Raw genomic sequence first — 24,696 nt, 5'->3', positions numbered from 1 at the left:
TTACTTTTATTTCTTATTCTTATCCATATATTTTTTTAACTGCATTGCTGGTTTGGGGCTCGTAAGTAAGCATTTCACTGTGAGGTGAACCTGTGAGGTCTACCTGTTGTATTAGGCACATGTGACTAATACAATTTGATTTGAACACAGCTCATGCTTGGTTGTAGCCTGGTCTCAGATCCATTTGTATTTTTCTCTTTGTAAATCCATCACACTGTATTTAGTATGATATATTATTTTTCGTATGGTATGTATTCATTTGTGGATATCTCACACATTTCGTATGACGGTTAGGGTTAAGTTTAGGAATTAGGGTTAGGGGAAGGATTAGCTCAAATGGTTATGTGAAGGGTTAGCTAAAGGGTTAAGGCTAGGGAAGGGTTAGCTAGCATGCTAAGTAGTTGAAAAGTAGCTCAAAAGAAGTAAATAGTTGAAAATGTGCTAATTAACTAAAATGCTAACGTAGTCCATGATGAGATTTGAACTCGCAACCTTTGGGTTGTTAGACATTTGCATTATACATTCACCCATCCCGACCAACCGCCTCTGTTTTATGTAACCATACCAAACATAACACACAGTATCATACTAATTCGAGTGTCCTGGATTTGCGTTTACTATGTTGCTTCTCGTCGATGAGACCAGGCTGGGTCTGCCCATAGTGAGCTATCCGCAGCGGGCACATGAATCTGAGTTTTACTGTGTCCTATTTAGATTACGGCGATGTAGTGCTGTTGTGAATTCACAGCTTCAATGGACATTTCCTCTCTGAGCAGCGACGCTCTGGTTAATACATAGAGTACCCAAGGAGACTACTGTTCAGGCGCTCGAGTAGTAGCAGTCATCAATTCAGACGGAGCCTATTCTGATACAAGCAAGTTCCACACTGGCTACTTTGCCACTTATCGCTGGAGGAGAGCGTGTGATTTCTGTTTCTGAATGCCACTTTAGAACGGGAACGGGAAGGCAAAGCAGACAGAGGGCGATAGAGTTCCAGATGTTCAGGGATTCCTCAGGATGCGTTTTTCTCTAAGAAGCACAATCGGGACAGGATTTACATGGCTTTAGAGCGAATGGTAAGTCTTTTTCTGCCCATTACTTGTATTTTTTAGAAGAAAAGAGTGTTTGAAATGTTTTTATGCTAATGATTTTACAGAATGAAGTGCCAGTCTATTGCAGGGTCCTGCTAAAGTCAGTGTATCAGACTGGCTGTCACTATTTGTCCGTTTCATATAATGGTCATCCTGGGTGAACGACTTTTTTTGGATATAATGGACAAGTTATTATTTTGCCGGGAATACTGTATTTACCTATTATAGAACGCATACAAACGTGTAACCGGAATTTCTCGACATGACACCACAACGTGAAGAACGTTATCCCATACCTACAAAACCCTTTGCAATAACACTCATGTGAATTAAAGGTTTACAATACTATATTTATCTATTTTAAGTGTACAGTTACATTCTCCCATTGTACTTAATGCTGGCATGATTATGCAAAGGGTCATCCAATTAGCGTGAACATTCTCAACAATCTGTTGCCTTGCCTTTGTAGATGTAAGGTGAAAGTAGCCTAACTGCAAACGAAAGTGTCCTTTGTTAGGCTTGGGATGTCCCTTCCCATTGAAGTTAACATTTAACATGTTTAAGCTTAGGGTTCTGTAAGGTTTAGGGTAGGGATGTCCCAAGGATCCCTGAACCAGAATTTAATCCCCAATGTCCCAAACTGATCTGTGAAAAAGAGCGGTAGCCTACATCGGTTTAATTATCAAGGGTGTTGCATACATCTGCATATGCATCATTTGCATAACACACTACAGCTACTGCATACATAATAGAAGCCTTCCTTTCTCGGACACCTGATGACATAATTACAAGCCTTCCTTTCTCTGACAACTCAAGGACATAATTACAAGCCTTCCTTTCTCTGACACCTGGTGACAAGCCTTCCTTTCTCTGACACCTGATGACATAATACAAGCCTTCCTTTCTCTGACACCTGGTGACAAACCTTCCTTTCTCTGACACCTGAAGGACATAATACAAACCTTCCTTTCTCTGACACCTGAAGGACATAATACAAACCTTCCTTTCTCTGACACCTGATGACATAATACAAACCTTCCTTTCTCTGACACCTGATGACATAATACAAACCTTCCTTTCTCTGACACCCGATGACAAGCCTACCTTTCTCTGACACCCGATGACATAATTACAAGCCTTCCTTTCTCTGACACCTGGTGACAAGCCTTCCTTTCTCTGACACCTGAAGGACATAATACAAGCCTTCCTTTCTCTGACACCTGGTGACAAGCCTTCCTTTCTCTGACACCTGATGACAAGCCTTCCTTTCTCTGACACCTGGTGACAAGCCTTCCTTTCTCTGACACCTGGTGACAAACCTTCCTTTCTCTGACACCTGAAGGACATAATACAAACCTTCTTTTCTCTGACACCTGATGACATAATACAAACCTTCCTTTCTCTGACACCTGATGACATAATACAAACCTACCTTTCTCTGACACCCGATGACATAATTACAAGCCTTCCTTTCTCTGACACCTGATGACAAGCCTACCTTTCTCTGACACCCGATGACAAGCCTACCTTTCTCTGACACCCGATGACATAATACAAACCTTCCTTTCTCTGACACCTGAAGGACATAATACAAGCCTTCCTTTCTCTGACACCTGATGACATAATACAAACCTTCCTTTCTCTGACACCTGAAGGACATAATACAAGCCTTCCTTTCTCTGACACCTGATGACATAATACAAGCCTACCTTTCTCTGACACCCGATGACATAATTACAAGCCTTCCTTTCTCTGACACCTGATGACAAGCCTACCTTTCTCTGACACCCGATGACAAGCCTACCTTTCTCTGACACCCGATGACATAATACAAGCCTTCCTTTCTCTGACACCTGAAGGACATAATACAAGCCTTTCTTTCTCTGACACCTGATGACATAGGCGTGTATTTTCTTTCTCTGACACCTGATGACATAATACAAGCCTTCCTTTCTCTGACACCTGATGACATAATACAAGCCTTCCTTTCTCTGACACCTGAAGGACATAATACAAGCCTTCCTTTCTCTGACACCTGATGACATAATGCTGTATGGGGAATGTTAATTGAATATCTAAAAATGTCTTAAAAACATACTGCAATTTGTCAGCCTCCACACACAAGTCAAATGCAGCCCAGAACTAGACCTCATCAATTGATGTTAAATCAATGGCCCATATGCTAAGCTACAAGAGTTCATCCCGTTGCTTCATAAGCATAACCTCTGGGCTGGACGCAATAGTAACCTTCTCCAAGTGTAAGATGAGGATACAAACATCAAAGTCAATGCTGATGTTTAGCCAGGTCATCGTGTTTACCAGTTCGACTGGGTACACATTGCCGTGGGCTCATCACTGATCTCACTGAGTCAGAAGTCAGGACCCTTCCTGGTTAGGGTCAACAAGCTGCTTCTAGCATTGAACCTTTACCGGATACTCACTGAATTGCATTTCCACTATGTCTACAAGAGGCGTGTCTTGCTCTCATTCAGTTGTCTTGTCTGTTTGTATCCAGTAGTAGAGAGAGGGAATTGTAGAGCAGTTGAGTACTTGGCTGTGTCCATTTTTACATTTAGACATAATTACTATATTTCTAAATGTCTTTCAATGTTGCTCATCAAAGGAGACCAAAACATTTGTGGATCATGCTCCAAATAATCAGTCTGGGTGCCAATAGCTTGTTAAGCTTTCTCCCTCTCATTAAAGACAATGGGTAATTGGATTCAGCCTGCTTTCAGGCACTGCATTTAATGCTCTTTAAGTCTGGAGCCCCCTTATCGAATTAGATTTCTTTAATTAGCTGTCCAGAAATGTTTGTTCTAACCATCCATCATTGCCACCTAGACCAATCTGTAGCCAGCAGCAGTGAACAGAACAGGGAGAAAATAACGAAAGAGGGATTCATTGAATAAGCTTGTCATTTGAAACAAATGCCGTTTGCTGCGTCTGTCCGGTCCATTCTCCCCAAACCTGCATAGAATCAGTTCACTTCCATCCAGAGGACGGAAAAACAGAACACTGACGGAGAGGTTTTGCTTCTGCTATGCCTGTTAGACCTTCAAAAAGAGTATGTGAATCAGGGTCTGTGTTTTGGATTAAAGTGCTTGAAAACTCAGTCAACACTTTCACCTTTGTCTCCTCTACATTTGAGAATGATGAGTTTGGCTTTGAGTTTATTATTTAGAGCCCTTGAGGCAGTCAGCTGTGAAAGTTCTTTTATACAATTGCTGGCTCAAATAATGTGATTTCTCTGAATTCCTCTGCTCATTTCAGAAAAAGTATGCAAGTTGGACACTTCTAAATAAAAATATTTGTTTTTAATGTGCTCAAGCTACCAAACAGCCCTTGTTTGTCCAGCTGACTCTGCCCATGGTACTGAAAATGTAGTGATGGGTGCTGTCCATGGTGCTAAATAGGCGGGTGCTATTGGGGCTGCTGTCCATGGTGCTGAATAGGCTGGTGCTATTGGGGCTGCTGTCCATGGTGCTGAATAGGCTGGTGCTATTGGGGCTGCTGTCCATGGTTACTAAACAGTACTGGTGCTTTTGTAGCTGCTGTCCATGGTGCTGAATAGGCTGGTGCTATTGGGGCTACTGATATTACTGGATCAACACTGAGTATACAAAACAATAGGAACATCTTCATAATATTGAGTTGCACCCCTTTTGCCCTCACGACAGCCTCAATTCATTGGGGCATGGACTAAAAGGTGTCGAAAGCGTTCCACAGGGTTGCTGGCCCATGTTGACTCCAATGCTTTCCACAGTTGTGTCAAGTTGGCTGGATGTCCTTTGGGTGGTGGACCATTCTCGATACACACAGGAAACTGTTGAGCATGAAAAACCCAGCAGTGTTGCAGGTGTTCCTAATGTTTTGTACACTATTGAGGATTCTGGTGCTGTCCATGGTGCTGAACAGTACTGCGATACCTTTAGGCTTGCAATCTTTTGTGCTGCAGCCCTCTGCAGTGCCACATTATGAAATATAATGATGTCCATTGACATACTTTAGTTCACTTACCGGTGTTGTATTATAAATAGCTAAAGCACAGTGTCGAGGACATTATGCTCAACATCCATTGTGTCATAGTTTTGTTTCATTACGATTAACACAAAAAACACTCTAGTCAGGAGCATTCATTTGTGGCAATCTGGATGATAAAGCACATAATTATATTAATTTATATTATATTAATTATATAATTATATTAATTTGTTCCCCTGGTTTAGGTCATTCATCTCTGAACATGAGTCATTCACAGATTTTTTTTTAATGAGGGGAAAAACACTCACAATTATACCAAATCTAACAAATTATTAGTCTTTTGATTCCTCTCGTTATTTGCCTTCATTTTGCATTCTTCAATTCATCTTGTTTATCGTGTAGGCTTCAGTAGCTTTAGTAGAGCTTGTAGACCTTTAAAAGGGCAATCTGCAGTTGCTACATCCATTGTTAGACTTTTAAATGAATGATATTTACCCATTGATTCATGAACAATTGAACTTCTACTGTAGATGTCTCATCAGTTCAGTTCAACTGTCACCTCAAATCGGAACCCCAAATATTTTGTTTGCAAACAATGTAAATGTTAGAACTATCATCTTGATACAGATATTTCTGAGGGTTGTAGATATTTCAGAGATGTTTCAGGGAGGCTCTCTTGCATGAGTAAATCAAGGTGCTCCGGTGTTAGTGTTGATGTGCATCAGTGCCATCATTACTCTCCTCTGGCTCCTGCTCCACTACAACCCAGTCCTGCCTGATTACCTTTCACTGTGCATAATGAGGGCTAAATTTCACCAGCCTAATATATATTAAAGTTCTCTGGGAAAGACCATTACACAATGTCCAATGAAGAATACACTAAAGAGATGTAACTTTTTTTTGGCAAGGTATTTTCTTTTCCAAGACAGTAGAGCGCCATTGGACGGATTAATATGTTGTAAAGGTTTATCAAGTTTCTAGTGAAATGTTGCGTTAAAGTTAAGTAAAGATGGCTGTTTTTTTTACTGATCTACTAATTACCGGTAAGAGTAATCCTTCCTTCAGTGTTATTGCCAGTTCCGAAAACATCACATTCCCTTTCCGCCTCATTATTCCCAATGAATAGTTTCCCGTTAGATAGCTCGCCTGGCTAATGGTGTTTCTCCTCAGAGTTAGTGAAACACCGGTGACAGAACTGGATTAACTGCGTTAACAAGTTAAATGTGGTCCATTACCTATCTGCCCTTTGCCTGCTTCTCAGACAATACACATTTATGGCTTCCAAAGTACCATGTTACTTTCCAGTCTCCTCCATTTCACAGACATTAGATTACAGGAAGAACCAACAGCCTATTCAAGAAAACCTTTCAGAGAACACATATAATATCGTAGTTTTTCTCTTCTTATGCCAACTTTTTCCACTTTACAAAATATTGGAAATCATTTTTTTTCTCCGAAAATATATTAGCTTTCTCTCTCAAAGAATATTAATAAAAGATAGTTGTTGTCAGAGTAGATGTGGAGCCTTTTTGTGAGATTGTGCTGCTGGGAGGTTGAGCCAATGGCACAGGAAGGCAGGTGTTGTCTCTGTTACTCTAAGGGATTAAAGCTGAAGTGAAGGGCTCTGTCTTGGTCCATTAGCTTATTGAGACCTATATCAATAATGGGGAAGATGTTTACCGTGTGGGTGTTCGTGCGTGTGTGTGCGTGTGTGGGCATACATGCATGTGTGGGTGCATGTGCGCGTGTGTGCTCTTGTTTGGTGTGTGTGGATGGATGTATGTTTTTAAAATGTCTCTGCAGTCAATTACCTGGGTGGATTAAATGCTCAAAAGCTCTGCTACATGAGAAAACCAGACATATTTTGGCATTAAAGCTTTGAAACCCCAGTGTTCATTTAGCTTTTGAGTCTTGGTTGTCAGAGGTCTCTCTGGTTTCATCTGGGAACAGAACTACAATTGGGGAAAGATATGCATCTGTTCTGACAATGGAGTGTATGAAATTACATTTTCTCTCCAAAGAATCTCTTGGTTTAGAGGTGCAAAGACCATAGTTATCAGTCTACTTACATGACCAGAGGCGCAACTTTCACTGGGGATGGTGGGGGGTGCGGGCGGGCATGTCCCCCACATTCTGAAATTGCATTTTCGTGCCCCCCCCAGTTTTATCATTGGAATGTGATACAAAACGAGGCAATTGGTGTGCTTTAGGACCATGCAGACGCCTCCAAGCCGTCGGGCAGACTGTTTGGAGTGCTTATCTGACTGGTTAATTGTTTTAAATTAAACCCCCCACACTACTTAAACCAAACCTGGGCTTGAACCAGGGACCCTCTGCACACATCAACAGTCACCCTCGAAGCATCGCTACCCATCGCTCCACAAAAGCCACGGCCCTTACAGAGCAAGGGGAATCACTACTTCAAGGTCTCAAAGCGAGTGACGTCACCAATTGAAACGCTATTAGCACGCACCACCGCTAACTAGTTAGCCATTTCACATCGGTTACACATTGTTGGGAAAGAGCTCGCAAGTTAAACATTTCACTGCACTGTTTAAATCTGCTGAATACGTGACAATAACACTTGCAACTCGAATCAGTTCAGAAAGAGAAGGGCTTGATGTTATAAGGAATCGGTTAGCTTGATAGCCTACATCACGATATGTCTCTGACTGTGTGGTATTTTTCCTTTGCTCAGGACTAAAGCCTTCTACCAAAGTATGTACTATTTAAAAATTATTTCAACCCATTGCATTTCTCCATTGGTTTTATATTTTAGTTTGAGCGAAATTGCTTTTATTAATTTAACTAGGTAAGTCAGTTAAGAACAAATTCTTATTTGCAATGACGGCCTACCAGGGAACAGTGGGTTAACTGCCTTGTTCAGGGGGAGAACAACAGATTTGAACAACAACCTTGTCAGCTCGGGGACTCCATCCAGCCACCTTTTGGTTACTGGCCCAATGCTCTAACCACTAAGCTTCCTGCCGCCCCAAGTATGACACATAACATTGTATTCTGCACCGTCTGTGAGATCCACACAGTCATGAATTCACATTACCTGCATATCTTAGCGATTGCATGCATTTTTACCCTAGCACTATCCTCTTACAATCCTCTTTCAATACATTTCCCCAAAACATTTTTGGGGGTATATTATCAGTAGTGAAGGGATACATGGAAGAGACCGATTTTCATATAATTAGTTACCAATGAAGACACGAAGTAAACATCAAAGCTATACTTTATTGTGGACCGTTACTGTAATATCTCTCAGGTGGAAAACACTATAAACTACACTGTCTACTTCAAAGGGAATAGTTGAATGTAGTTCCTCCCTGGTGGTATTACATGAGAGAACCTGAATTTGATAGAAGACCCCCGTAGCCCTTCGAAAAAATACTTTCACTAAGGTAAAATTGGGTAGGATATGTCCTTTGAAATGGACTGACTCAGATTCCTTTCCGAATACCTGCAATTCCCCTGTGAGGGTTAGGTTTTTGGGATTCGGGAGATGGAATAGTGGACAATGTAGAGAAAGAGTTCATATGTTAACAAGATACCATGTCAAGATACCATGTCAATGATACCATGTCAAAGATTCCATGGCATAGCAGTTTGTTTGTTCTGTGTTGTCGATGTTCATGTTAACATGTGGATGTAAAGATTTCAGCTATTATGACCTGGCTATGAAACTAATTAGACCTAGTGGATAGGGGAGTTTTTCCTGTTCAAGTCAGGATGGCAGGACAAAACCCTTTGCACTTATTATGACATACACGACAGAAAAGTAATTTTCCTTATCTGTCTTTCTTTCTCTCTCTCTCTCTCTCTCTCTCTCTCTCTCTCTCTCTCTCTCTCTCTCTCTCTCTCTCTCTCTCTCTCTCTCTCTCTCTCTCTCTCTCGCTCTTTCTCTCTCTCTCTCTCTCTCTCTCTCTCTCTCTCTCTCTCTCTCTCTCGCCCTCCAGGTAGGCACGCAGTAACGATTGACAAAAATGCAGAGGAGGTCATGGCACTTCAAATGGTTAGGGATAGGACTTCTGCTGTTAGCTACTTGTTGCCTGTCTCAAGACACAGATGGTAAGTCCTCTATACCTCCTCCTCAGTACCCATATCCTATGCACACTGTACATGTATGTATGTATGTATGTATGTATGTATGTATGTATGTATGTATGTATGTATGTATGTATGTATGTATGTATGTATGTATGTATGTATGTATGTATGTATGTATGTATGTATGTATGTATGTATGTATGTATGTATGTATGTATGTATGTATATATATATATATATATTACCGTTCAAAAGTTTGGGGTCACTAAGACATTTCCTTGTTTTTGAAAGAAAAGCAAAAATAATTGTCCATTAAAATAACACCAAATTGATCAGACATACAGTGTAGACATTGTTAATGTTGTAAATGACTATTGTAGCTGGAAATGGTTATTTTTTTATGGAATATCTACATAGGTTTACAGAGGCCCATTACCAGTAACCATCACTCCTGTGTTCCAATGGCATGTTGTGTTAACTAATCCAAGTTTATCATCTTAAAAGGCTAATTGATCATTAGAAAACCCTTTTGCAATTATGTTAACACAGCCGAAAACTGTTGTTCTGATTAAAGAAGCAATAAAACTGGCCTTCTTTAGACTAGTTGAGTATCTGGATCCTCAGCATTTGTGGGTTTGATTACAGGCTCAAAATGCCTAGAAACAAATAACTTTCTTCTGAAACTCATCAGTCTGTTCTTGTTCTGAGAAATGAAGGCTATTCCATGCGAGAAATTGGCAAGAAACTTTCACCCTTCACAAAACAGCGCAAACTGTCTCTAACCAGAATAGAAAGAGGAGTGGGAGGCCCCACTGCAGAGCAAGAGGACAAGTACATTAGAGTGTCTAGTTTGAGAAACAGATGCCTCACAAGTCTTTATTTTCTTCTTTTTCCTCATCTTATCCGGCTGTTGCCATGCACCCGCAAAAAAGTTTGCTCAGATGCTCGAGTGCCTTTTGAATTTGACTTTACAAACAACAAGTGGGCTTAATTGGAGTCTATTTTCTTCGGAGCCTAGACCTATATAAAATAGCCTACCTCAGCCAGTTAAGTTATGAGGTTTAACAGCCAAATAGAAGTAGTTTTTTGTTGCATCCGACATAAAACAATAATTTAAAGAAAAAAGTCTGCACGTTCAAACGAAAGCAATGTAACTAAAAAGAAAGCGCACATTTGTAATTCCCAAACTCTAAAAGTCATTGGAAAGCTAGATACAAATTGTGTGACATTGTGGTTATAATAAAGAATGTAGACCATCATGCAAGTGATTTCAATTAGCAAGACAATAGACTTTTTATAGCCCGGCTACTGTTGTGAAATTCTTGCAATGTAAAAAACTTGCACTGTATTCGATGCTTAAGTACTCTGTGTTACATTTTTAACTCAAAACAGCACAAAACAGCATTTCTTCATCAACATATTTATGCCTTTGTTAATCTTCTTGATCTTCTTCCTTTTTTTCTGTAGCAATTTTGAGCAAATTGCTCAAGGGCCACGGTTGGTTTGTCTGTGAAGATGACTTACTGAATGCCAGCTTTGATCTGGGCCTGGAGGACGCAAAGTTCTTTGTTTGTCAGATAAATCATTGGGTCGAAACTACAGAACAATTCAAAACCAGTCGAACACACATGGTCAGTGTTCTGAGATTGTTTTTATACAAATAATATATATATATATATATATATATAAACATTTCTTACCGAACCGTGATGCCCGCAGGTTACAGATTGCCTTTGCCGATCGCACATTATCTTCATTCATCAGTGAGTCAATGGCTTGAATAGTCAATGGCTTGAATAGTCATTGACTCACTCACGCGTTGAAAATGGCGAGGGACGAGATGGAGTCACAATCCATGCCAGGCACACCTGTGAGCTCTGGAACTCCACCTCCAACAGGCAGAGGCAGGATTTCGGTTCACCCTGACATTTCCATTCCTTTTCTGACTACAGAACTTGACCAACTGCTCACCAGGCACAGCAAGGGCCAACTGGACCTTTATGCTGTTCTGCTATTCCAAGGATGTGTAACCGAAGAGAGATACCATGAGTGGGCACAGAATACATAGCCTTCCCGCTGTGGACGTCTATTTCAGCACCGTTTCGCGCGGCTCTGAGACAAGCATGGAGAAACCAAAATGTTCAAATATTCCATGATATTCTTAAGATATGTGTTAACTGAATATAAGCAAGTGATGTCTGCTAAATAATCAAGCTAGGTTTCTCCAGAAATAAATCATTCTAAATGACTGGCTTTATTCACAAATTAGTGAGAATGTCTCACTCCATGTTCAAGAATGGTCTTTTTCTCGCTCACTCTAGGTTAAATGAAAACGAAATCTCTCCAATGTTACTTTTTAGACAAAGCAATTATTATTTAATTTAGAATCATATAAAAGCCCCTTAGATATTAATATAGAGTCATCCAGTCCTCTAAATGCCCCTTAGATATTAATATAGAGTCCTCCAATCCTCTAAATTTAATTATTGGCGGAAAGTCACATCATTGAAAAAAATATTTTTAGATATACTGTTAAAAATGGTGTAGGTCTTATTTATTTAAAGAGCATAATGAAGTTAGAAGCAAAAGCCTACATCTATTTTAGCACTGTTTCACTCTACTCTGAGACAAGCACGACACAGGGATTCTTTAGCTAAATAGCCCAGTACTGTACTGCCAGACATCACGTTGTACAGCGCCATATTTTCCGTTCCATCCTAACTGAAACCCAGAGGGTTTTTCATGGAATAGAAACACAATAATATTAATCTAATTAAGCAAGTACCAGTCAAAAGTTTGGACACACCTACTCATTCAAGGATTTTCTATATTTTTACTATTTTCTACATTGTAGAATAACAGTGACGACATCACAACTGTAGGAGGTGTAGCCCTTCATGCACATGTTTCCTATTAGCAGGACAATAGACTTTTTTATAATCCGCCTACTGTTGTGAAAATCCCTCAACTTGCAATGTATCTGATGCTTAAGTACTCAAAACAACAGTACAGTATTTCTTCATCAACATCTTTATTTTTTTGTTAATAAAATAGAATAACGAGAAAAAAGGACATTCAAATGTGGATGTTTATATTTCACTTAATCTCCATTTGGGTGTTGGTTAGACAAGAATGTGAAAATTAGGTTGCAGAAATGTTATGCTCTTAGTGTAACCTTTATTTAACTTGGCAAGTCAGTTAAGAAAAAAATCGTATTTACAAGGACAGCCTACTCCTTCTTAAAAAGCCCTTTATTGTACTGCCGACTGTCGTTTTCCGTTCCAGCAAGTACCAGTAAAAAGTTTTGACCCACCTACTCATTCCAGGATTTTTCTATATTTTTACTATTTTGACATTGTAGAATAATAGTGAAGACATCACATCTATGAGATAACACATATGGAATCAGTTAAGAACAAATTCCTATTTACAAGGACAGTCTACTCCGTCCTCCCCAACGGGGATTTGAACCCCTGTCTCCTGCGTGCCCAACATTCTGTAGTACATACATGGCCTGCTCTCCTTTATGTATGGAATTAAGCACTTTCCCATGTTTACTACAGTATGTATTGTAGACGGCACAGTAGCCTAATAAACAAATATGCACATTTTGTTAATAAAATAATGCTTAAAATTGTTTTGATTTAGTTATGGATCCATAACGAATTACTATGGGAATAAATAATACTGATATACAGAAATATTGGAACAAAATTGTCTAATGAAGGCAAATGATTTAGAATTCTCCAATCCTGTAGCCTACTCCCAACGGTCCTGTTGTACATCTCCATATTTTCCATTCCATCCTAACAGAAACCCTGAGGGTTTCGTTTTTCTCTGAATAGAAACACAGTAATATTAATCTAATTAATTAAGCCAAATTTCTTAAACAATCCCATATACTATGTTATTGCAAAAAATGTTTTACATTCTCAGGTAATGCCAATATGGAATACTCTCTGGTGGGCAAACTAGCAAAAACTTGCCGAGAGAAAAAATGGCTGAGAATGAAATGACGTGCTGCGGCAGCACGCAAGGTGTACCGCTGTATGACGCAACTTTTAAAGGAGGAACCACTGTACTTGTCCTCTTGCTCAGTTGTGCACCAGGGCCTCCCACTCTGGTGAGAGACAGTTTGCGCTGTTCTGTGAAGGGAGTAGTACAAGGCTTTGTACCAGATCTTCAGTTTCTTGGCAATTTCTCACGTGGAATACTTTCAGAAGAAAGTTCTTTGTTTCTAGCCATTTTGAACCTGTAATCGAACCCACAAATGCTGATGTTCCAGATACTCTTCTAGTCCAAAGAAGGCCAGTTTTATTGCTTTTTTAATCAGAACAACAGTTTTCAGCTGTGCTAACATAATTGGAAAAGGGTTTTCTAATGATCAATTAGCCTATTAAAATGATCAACTTGGATTAGCTAACACAACGTGCCATTGGAATACAGGAGTGATGGTTGCTGATGATGGGCCTCTGTACGCCTATGTAGATATTCCATAAAAAATCTGCCGTTTCCACCTAAAATAGACATTTACAACATTAACGATGTCTACACTGTATTTCGGATCAATGTGATGTTATTTTAATGGACAAAAAATGTGCCTTTCTTTCAAAACCAAGGACATTTTGAAGTGACACCAACCTTTTTGAACCGGTAGTGTATGTACAACTACATACAACTAGATTTGCCAGTGTGTCTTTGTTTCCAAATACCCAGTTAATGAAATACATTGAATGTGTTTATTTTCATGAAAGTGTAGTATTTCTGTCATTTGTACCACTGTATTTGATGTCATGGTCTCAGATTCAAGCTAACTGAAATGTTCAGCTTGCCTCCACCCACAGCTAAACTCTGATTCTATACTCCTGCTCAGTTATAGCCTCTTGCTCACTTATTCATATTCTACCTGACACATTCCTCAGGATTTATGTGCCAATATTTGACTCATTTGACCCGTGCCTTAATGGAGTTGTATATTCTGAAATGTACTATTGATTTATCGAAGCTCCTCCATGCACCTGACCCCCCCCAAAACATTTTTTTTTACAGAAAAGAAAGGTAGAAATGTCTTTGATCCAACTATTTCAAACTGATTTATCGGGTTGGGCCACAAATGTTGGACACTTTAATGAACTGTTCTCACCTTGGTGCGATGTTATTTTCACCTCTGGTTAAGAAATCGGATTTTCACCGCTTTTGTCTGTGTCCCACTTTCTGATGTACATTTAGACTTAATTAGGGGTCAAGGCTTTGAAGCTGTAGTTGGTAATGCTCTTATATTGACCTACTACCTAGGATGATCGTCAAGGTGCTGGAGAATAGTTTCTGGTCTGTCTATTCATGTAAAACCTCAGACCACTTGACAACCTAGAGCAATGTGGCATGACATCATCATGGTCAAGTGGACTATTTCCTATTTCAGTCGAAGATATCCATCTGTCACTGAAGCAGATGGATGTTAGAGAGATGAGATGAGTGTGTTGTAGCAAAGCAACTCTAAATAAATGAATACATCCTCATCCTGTGGTTGCCATGGAGCTACAGATACCGTCTTAAGCCAGTGATCAGTGTCACCCACAGACTGTCTTAATTTGAGTTTGTGCCCTCTTCTCTCTCTCAATTCAGTTCAATTCAATACTCTCTATCTCACTCTCCTGTCCCGCTCTCTTCATAGGAGTGATAGATACCAATCAGTCTCACCATGCAGACAGACTCTCTCTCATTCTGTCCTCTCTCTCTCTCTCTCTCTCTCTCTCTCTCTCTCTCTCTCTCTCTCTCTCTCCACCTCTCTCTCCACCTCTCTCTCTCCACCTCTCTCTCTCCACCTCTCTCTCTCCACCTCTCTCTCCCACTCTCTTTCTCCACCTCTCTTTTTATGATCTCTCTCCTCTGTCCCTCTTTCCATTCTTTCTGCAGTTAGACAGTTGAGTTTCCCCTCGTGAGTAACTCTTATTTATTCAGGGGAGCCTAATTGAGACCAGAGACTAATTTCAATGGTGACCTCCGGACATAATATAAAGATAAAAATGACAAGATACAAGATAGAATAACATAGAACATAAAAAACGTCACAGCCGCCATCAATCAGCTCCCCTCAGGGGAGACCTGAGGAATCTCAAGAGTTAACCAATCCTGTGAATGGGTTTGGTAACTCTTGTTTTTATGCTTCAACAATCAAGTTAGGTAGATTGGAAGCTTGAGTAGTAGAGCTTTGTAAACAAAAAGGGAGTAACGAAGTGATCTACGTAACTTTAATGAGGCCCAGACAACCTTTTGATACAGGATGCAGTGATGCATATAAAAAATGTCACCTGGGATAAAGCGAAGGGCGCTATAGTAGACAGCATCCAAAGGTTTAAGAGTAGTGGCTGCTGCATTCTGATAAATGGTGTCACTGTAGTCAAGAACTGGCAGGAAGGTTGACTGGACAATCTGCTTCCAGCTGTTTAGGAAGAGCCATGGAAGAGGAAGAGTCTATTTCTATAAAAGAAGCCTACTTTAAATCTCCTCTTTACTAGCTCATCCGTATGTTTTTTAAACACCCAATTATCCTCAATCCAAAAGTCCAGATATTTATAGGCGGGAACCTGCTCGATGAAAGAACCATCTAATGCATAAATGCCATCTGAAATATTTCTACGAGAATTACATTTAGTTTTTCCAACAAATTCAGCAAGGCAACAAAATCAGACTACAACGCCAACATAGTCTGGTCAGATGTAGGGGCAATAGCATACATAACAGTGTCATCTGCATACAGATGAATGTTACAGGTTTTTGCAGATAGACCAATATTGATATATATGATTTTTATTAATAGAACAGGTCTCAAAATCGACCCCTTCAGGACACCTTTAATAATATTGAGGTAACTTAACTTGGCACCCACAGAAAGCACACATCGCGTCTGATCGTGTCTGATAGATGGTTCCCAAACCACTTGCAAGACGCCTGGTCGATGCCCATTTCAGACAACCTTTGAATGGATAGAGGATGGTTGACAGTATCAAATCCAACGATCAAATGTATTTGAAAAGCCCTCTTTATATCAGCCGACACCACAAAGTGCTATCCAGAAACCCAGCCTAAAACCCCAAACACCAAACAAATGTCTTGGCTAGGAATATAAATATGGCGACACAGTGATTCCTATTATCTTAGCAATTTAATATATATATATATACAATAAGACAAGCGTAGTTACTGAAACGGTGCTATGTCCAGGTCTATAACCAGACTCTGCTGGGGAACCAGGGCTGTACATTGATAGGACTGTAGGTTGGTTCCCCCTGAGCACTGAGAGGCACCAATCTGGTGCTAAGGCAGGCAAAGTGTCCCACTCACACCTACACACTTATCCAGAGAGTTCTCTCTCTGCTATGCACCACATGCCCCTCTGGGCTATACATATACATATAAGTGTCTAGCTAGCTATACATAATACATCATGATATAGGCCTACTTTAGCTAGTAACATATTTAAGACACTCACTGTGAAAACAAACTAACTTCACAGGAAACTATATCAAGGACATATAGTGTTTTTATTTGCTCTATCCTCATCAACCTTTTAGATGTCTCCCCTTATTTTTGAGGTTTTGAGTATAAAGAAAACACATTTCAATTTCTGTATTTTGGTTTGTTTTGAGTTCCAACCAGATTACTATTCAGGCCAAGCAGATGGTGGAGATGAGAGTATTGACAGAACCTACAACCCACTTTAATGGCAGAGATGAGAGTATTGACAGAACCTACAACACACTTTAATGGCGGAGATGAGAGTATTGACAGAACCTACAACACACTTTAATGGTGGAGATGAGAGTATTGACAGAACCTACAACACACTTTGATGGTGGAGATGGGAGTATTGACAGAACCTACAACCCACTTTAATGGCAGAGATGAGAGTATTGACAGAACCTACAACACACTTTAATGGCAGAGATGAGAGTATTGACAGAACCTACAACACACTTTGATGGTGGAGATGAGAGTATTGACAGAACCTACAACACACTTTAATGGTGGAGATGAGAGTATTGACAGAACCTACAACACACTTTGATGGTGGAGATGAGAGTATTGACAGAACCTACAACACACTTTGATGGTGGAGATGAGAGTATTGACAGAACCTACAACACACTTTGATGGTGGAGATGAGAGTATTGACAGAACCTACAACACACTTTGATGGTGGAGATGAGAGTATTGACAGAACCTACAACACACTTTGATGGTGGAGATGAGAGTATTGACAGAACCTACAACACACTTTAATGGTGGAGATGAGAGTATTGACAGAACCTACAACACACTTTAATGGTGGAGATGAGAGTATTGACAGAACCTACAACACACTTTGATGGTGGAGATGAGAGTATTGACAGAACCTACAACACACTTTGATGGTGGAGATGAGAGTATTGACAGAACCTACAACACACTTTTATGGCAGAGATGAGAGTATTGACAGAACCTACAACACACTTTAATGGCGGAGATGAGAGTATTGACAGAACCTTACAGCACACTTTGATGCTGGAGATGAGAGTATTGACAGAACCTACAACACACTTTGATGGTGGAGATGAGAGTATTGACAGAACCTACAACACACTTTGATGGTGGAGATGAGAGTATTGACAGAACCTACAACACACTTTGATGGTGGAGATGAGAGTATTGACAGAACCTACAACACACTTTGATGCTGGAGATGAGAGTATTGACAGAACCTACAACACACTTTGATGGTGGAGATGAGAGTATTGACAGAACCTACAACACACTTTGATGGTGGAGATGAGAGTATTGACAGAACCTACAACACACTTTGATGGTGGAGATGAGAGTATTGACAGAACCTACAACACACTTTAATGGTGGAGATGAGAGTATTGACAGAACCTACAACCCACTTTGATGGTGGAGATGAGAGTATTGACAGAACCTACAACACACTTTGATGGTGGAGATGAGAGTATTGACAGAACCTACAACACACTTTGATGGTGGAGATGAGAGTATTGACAGAACCTACAACACACTTTAATGGTGGAGATGAGAGTATTGACAGAACCTACAACACACTTTGATGGTGGAGATGAGAGTATTGACAGAACCTACAACACACTTTGATGGTGGAGATGAGAGTATTGACAGAACCTACAACACACTTTAATGGCAGAGATGAGAGTATTGACAGAACCTACAACACACTTTGATGGTGGAGATGAGAGTATTGACAGAACCTACAACACACTTTGATGGTGGAGATGAGAGTATTGACAGAACCTACAACACACTTTGATGGTGGAGATGAGAGTATTGACAGAACCTACAACACACTTTGATGGTGGAGATGAGAGTATTGACAGAACCTACAACACACTTTGATGGTGGAGATGAGAGTATTGACAGAACCTACAACACACTTTAATGGTGGAGATGAGAGTATTGACAGAACCTACAACACACTTTAATGGTGGAGATGAGAGTATTGACAGAACCTACAACACACTTTAATGGTGGAGATGAGAGTATTGACAGAACCTACAACACACTTTAATGGTGGAGATGAGAGTATTGACAGAACCTACAACACACTTTAATGGTGGAGATGAGAGTATTGACAGAACCTACACACTTTAATGGCAAGAAGAGAGTATTGACAGAACTTTAACTTTGATGGTGGAGATGAGAGTATTGACAGAACCTACAACACACTTTAATGGTGGAGATGAGAGTATTGACAGAACCTACAACACACTTTAATGGTGGAGATGAGAGTATTGACAGAACCTACAACACACTTTAATGGCAGAGATGAGAGTATTGACAGAACCTACAACACACTTTAATGGTGGAGATGAGAGTATTGACAGAACCTACAACACACTTTGATGGCGGAGATGAGAGTATTGACAGAACTTACAGCACTCATTTCATTAGGGGGCAGGCATTGCCAGCCTCAGTTTGGCTCAGACCTGCATGTTTCTCTCATCCATCCATACACCACACTGACTGTGAGCCAGCTGACCACTAACCCTTCAGTGTCCTTTCACTGGGTCTGTGACAGGGAGATAGAGAGAGAGACTGAATCCCTCTACCCCCCAGTCTCCTTATTTGGTCCTTAACCCTGACTGCACACCCACTCAGCCCTATTTCCTTAACCTTGACTCACACCCACTCAGCCCTATTTCCTTAACCCTGACTCACACCCACTCAGGCCTATTTCACTAACCTTGACTCACACCCACTCAGCCCTATTTCATTAACCTTGACTCACACCCACTCAGCCCTATGTCCTTAACCCTGACTTCACAACCACTCAGCCCTATTTCATTAACCTTGACTCACACCCACTCAGCCCTATTTCCTTAACCTTGACTCACACCCACTCAGGCCTATTTCCTTAACCTTGACTCACACCCACTCAGGCCTATTTCCTTAACCTTGACTCACAACCACTCAGCCCTATTTCCTTAACCCTGACTACACACCCACTCAGCCCTATTTCCCTAACCTTGACTCACAACCACTCAGCCCTATGTCCTTAACCCTGGCTACACACCCACTCAGCCCTATTTCGCTAACCTTGACTCACAACCACTCAGCCCTATTTCCTTAACCTTGACTACACACCCACTCAGCCCTATTTCCTTAACCCTGACTACACACCCACTCAGGCCTATTTCCTTAACCTTGACTCACAACCACTCAGGCCTATTTCCTTAACCTTGACTCACACCCACTCAGCCCTATTTCCTTAACCCTGACTACACCTTAACCCTGACTCAGCCCACTCAGGCCTATTTCCTTAACCTTGACTACACACCCACTCAGCCCTATTTCCTTAACCCTGACTACACACCCACTCAGGCCTATTTCCTTAACCTTGACTACACACCCACTCAGCCCTATTTCCTTAACCCTGACTACACACCCACTCAGGCCTATTTCCTTAACCCTGACTCACACCCACTCAGCCCTATGTCCTTAACCCTGACTCACACCCACTCAGCCCTATGTCCTTAACCCTGACTACACACCCACTCAGCCCTATTTCCTTAACCTTGACTACACACCCACTCAGGCCTATTTCCTTAACCCTGACTTCACAACCACTCAGGCCTATTTCCTTAACCTTGACTCACAACCACTCAGCCCTATGTCCTTAACCCTGACTCACACCCACTCAGCCCTATTTCCTTAACCCTGACTACACACCCACTCAGGCCTATTTCCTTAACCCTGACTCACACCCACTCAGCCCTATGTCCTTAACCCTGACTCACACCCACTCAGCCCTATGTCCTTAACCCTGACTACACACCCACTCAGCCCTATTTCCTTAACCTTGACTACACACCCACTCAGCCCTATTTCCTTAACCCTGACTACACACCCACTCAGGCCTATTTCCTTAACCCTGACTCACACCCACTCAGCCCTATGTCCTTAACCCTGACTCACACCCACTCAGCCCTATGTCCTTAACCCTGACTACACACCCACTCAGCCCTATTTCCTTAACCTTGACTACACACCCACTCAGGCCTATTTCCTTAACCCTGACTTCACAACCCACTCAGGCCTATTTCCTTAACCTTGACTCACAACCACTCAGCCCTATGTCCTTAACCCTGACTCACACCCACTCAGGCCTATTTCCTTAACCTTGACTCACAACCACTCAGCCCTATGTCCTTAACCCTGACTCACACCCACTCAGCCCTATGTCCTTAACCCTGACTTCACAACCACTCAGGCCTATTTCCTTAACCTTGACTCACAACCACTCAGCCCTATGTCCTTAACCTTGACTACACACCCACTCAGGCCTATTTCCTTAACCTTGACTCACAACCACTCAGCCCTATGTCCTTAACCCTGACTACACACCCACTCAGCCCTATTTCCCTAACCTTGACTCACAACCACTCAGCCCTATTTCCTTAACCCTGGCTACACACCCACTCAGCCCTATTTCCCTAACCTTGACTCACAACCACTCAGCCCTATTTCCTTAACCCTGACTACACACCCACTCAGCCCTATTTCCTTAACCCTGACTACACACCCACTCAGCCCTATTTCCTTAACCCTGACTACACACCCACTCAGCCCTATTACCTTAACCCTGACTACACACCCACTCAGGCCTATTTCCTTAACCCACTGACTCACACCACTCAGCCCTATGTCCTTAACCCTGACTACACACCCACTCAGCCCTATTTCCTTAACCCTGACTCACACCCACTCAGGCCTATTTCCTTAACCCTGACTACACACCCACTCAGCCCTATTACCTTAACCCTGACTACACACCCACTCAGCCCTATTTCCTTAACCCTGACTACACACCCACTCAGCCCTATTACCTTAACCCTGGCTACACACCCACTCAGGCCTATTTCCTTAACCCTGACTACACACCCACTCAGCCCTATTTCCTTAACCCTGACTACACACCCACTCAGCCCTATTACCTTAACCCTGGCTACACACCCACTCAGGCCTATTTCCTTAACCCTGACTCACACCCACTCAGCCCTATTACCTTAACCCTGGCTACACACCCACTCAGCCCTATTACCTTAACCCTGGCTACACACCCACTCAGCCCTATTACCTTAACCCTGACTCACACCCACTCAGCCCTATTTCCTTAACCCTGGCTACCACCCACTCAGCCCTATTACCTTAACCCTGGCTACACACCCACTCAGCCCTATTACCTTAACCCTGGCTACACACCCACTCAGCCCTATTACCTTAACCCTGGCTACACACCCACTCAGCCCTATTTCCTTAACCCTGACTCACACCCACTCAGCCCTATTACCTTAACCCTGGCTACACACCCACTCAGCCCTATTACCTTAACCCTGGCTACACACCCACTCAGCCCTATTTCCTTAACCCTGACTACACACCCACTCAGCCCTATTACCTTAACCCTGGCTACACACCCACTCAGCCCTATTTCCTTAACCCTGGCTACACACCCACTCAGCCCTATTTCCTTAACCCTGACTCACACCCACTCAGCCCTATTTCCTTAACCCTGGCTACACACCCACTCAGCCCTATTTCCAGTGATCCAAGATGCAAATAAAGCAGTAGGATACATGCTGCGAAGTGAAGCCCACGCCATCTCATATCTGATGAAAGAGTAGCCGTGATGGTTGGCCTGGGTGGCCAATAGACTTTGCAGCCACTTGTTGTGACTGAGACTCATCACATTTCTCCCAGTATACACACACAGCAGATATGTCTATTCAGTCAACAGTAAAGCCTCAATAGCTTTCAGCCGCTTATTCTATCCTCCTTTTTCTATCCCCTTTTTCTATCCCTTTTTCTTTCCCCCACTCATGCAGTTAACCGAGGCACAATTTTAGAATACAATAGAATAGGATTCGGAGTCACTAAGTTTAAATCAGCAGGTATTCAAAGCCATTCCCTGTAGGCTCATCCATCCGCCTCAGGAGGAGACGGGATCTTTGACCTTGTAAGAGATTGATGTGTCTGGTGAAAACCACCTCAGCCCATCCCGGGCATTCAAGGATCAGGTGGATGTCAGTGCAGCTGCAGCATAGCTCTGTCCAAAATAGCCACAAACTCCATTCTCAAGACTCCCATAGTGGCAATCATATTATAGTATACACAAGCCATCGCTGGGGTAATAAGTAAATAGAATATTTTGAGATATATTTTGGGTGGTCATTTTGGGTGTAATAGTATGCTGACATCATTCATGTTCCTCAAATGATCTCCTATATTTGAATGACTCGTTGGGTTAAGATGTGTACGAAGTAGAACGTTGACTGTGATCTTAATTTGGGTGTTGTAAAGATGTCATGAATCATGTGTTTTGGAGTCTGACTCCTGACATTTCTTCAAGAGATTCTTTTGGGCCTATATATATATGCCTCATTAGAGATGACCAGAAAGGGGTGCGTGTGTGTGTGTGTGTGTGTGTGTGTGTGTGTGTGTGTGTGTGTGTGTGTGTGTGTGTGTGTGTGTGTGTGTGTGTGTGTGTGTGTGTGTGTGTGTGTGTGTGTGTGTGTGTAAGACAGATAATGAATGCCCATTGCCTTAGAGTTCTCAGGCACTGGCACCTGTTGTGCTCACTGTGTCTTTGACTTCGTAAGGGGTTTTGAGAAAATCTGAATATAATCCCTGTTTTTATCACCATCCAGTTTAATTCAAAGTATAACTTAAACATTAGTGAAGTATGACATGATGCATGAAAGATGGACTATGGTGGATTCTAGTAGGTGTGATCTGTTCTTAGAAAATCCAACCTGATAGTGTACTATGCTATCATACTACAAAGCAGTTATTCTTTAGAAAAGTTCCCTCTGAAAAAATCGAGTTATTCGAAATCTGTTAGTGATTCAACGGGTGTTTTTGACTTCTATTATACGGACATCACAACTTATGTTTTAGAATTCTTTATTGATTCCACATTCACTTTGTTCGAATCCAATTCACCTCACGTACCAAAATCACAACGCATTAGTAACCCACTCCCCTTTACATTGTATTTCTCTTGAATGTGCGAAGGAGACATATTGTGATTTAGAATGGCCTCTCGTCTTGGGAGTAACGCTAGCCTCGCTGGCCTGGAGTTTGTTCCGTTAGCTGCCTTATTGCTCGTTATTGATTTCTGCGATGATGACCCTCGATGGCGTTGGTCCAATCTCCTAGCAGCATCTCTCACACAGGTTATCACAGTTAGAGCAGTGCGTACATGCAGGGATTGTCTCTTGACATCAGACGTCCATGATCACACACCGCCGCTCCACTTTGGAATCAGCCAATGTCCTGGTGTCATATTAGGACAAGGGGGAGGTGGCATAGAAATAGAATAACAGAGCATTGAGATAAATGGGGGATGTCCGTTCTAGTAGTTATATTTCTATGGGAGGAACGTTGCCCCAGCAGGGTCAAAGAAGCATTTAACTATTTAACCAATCAAAGGGTCAGATGTTAGCCGATGGTCTCATCACCCTCATTATTCTGAAATTTAATATTAATCCTAATTGGCCCGAACACCAACCTCAAGTGAAAGCTGGTGCTGCTTCAAATAATGCAGAATCCATCAAATCGAAGACAGGTATATAACCCACTGTTAGACTTAGGTACACTTATCAGTTAATTGGAGATGACCTTTCGGCTAGAGCAGGTTTTGTGGGCGGTTCCTTTGCCTTTGACAGTGTTGGCATCCAGACAAACTAGTAGATTTGATGTGGGATGATTAGATAGTCAGATAATGTGCTAACTGAATGTCTGTTTATTGAGGCATTTACTGCCCACTTTAGTAGTTTAGTTGTTTAAAAATGGATGTTTGTTCCTTTCTACTTGTACATGTTAATTATGAAAATGTATAGCAACATGATCCCACAAACACAATGTTGGATAGTGTACAAGGGGAGGAGTATGATGTTGCTAGAGCTATACATAGTAAATATACATGCTTTTGAGGAAACTGATATTTTGGCAGTGGTGGGAAAAAGTAGCCAATTGTCATACTTGAGTAAAAGTA

The 24,696-nt window shown here is 41.5% G+C and overlaps 1 protein-coding gene across 3 annotated transcripts in view; it reads left to right on the top strand.

Moving 5' to 3' along the window:
• Positions 1 to 24,696, top strand: part of LOC118363424 (protocadherin-15-like) — a 318,783-nt gene that overhangs the window by 63,073 nt on the left and 231,014 nt on the right. For 2 of the 3 annotated variants that reach the window (XM_052491888.1, XM_052491871.1), the window contains exon 2: positions 9,044 to 9,155. In XM_052491888.1, coding sequence (XP_052347848.1) covers positions 9,071 to 9,155 — 85 coding nt within the window. In that variant the 5' untranslated portion in view covers positions 9,044 to 9,070. Of the gene's footprint in view, positions 1 to 706; positions 1,077 to 9,043; positions 9,156 to 24,696 lie in introns of those variants that run through there. The other variant, XM_052491880.1, reaches the window with a different exon arrangement.

The sequence above is a fragment of the Oncorhynchus keta genome, chromosome 3 (genome assembly GCF_023373465.1).
Source record: "Oncorhynchus keta strain PuntledgeMale-10-30-2019 chromosome 3, Oket_V2, whole genome shotgun sequence".
NCBI classification, from domain to species: Eukaryota; Metazoa; Chordata; class Actinopteri; order Salmoniformes; family Salmonidae; genus Oncorhynchus; species Oncorhynchus keta.
The sequence above is the reverse complement of the archived record's forward strand: the minus strand, read 5'-3'. Positions and strand labels throughout refer to the sequence as shown.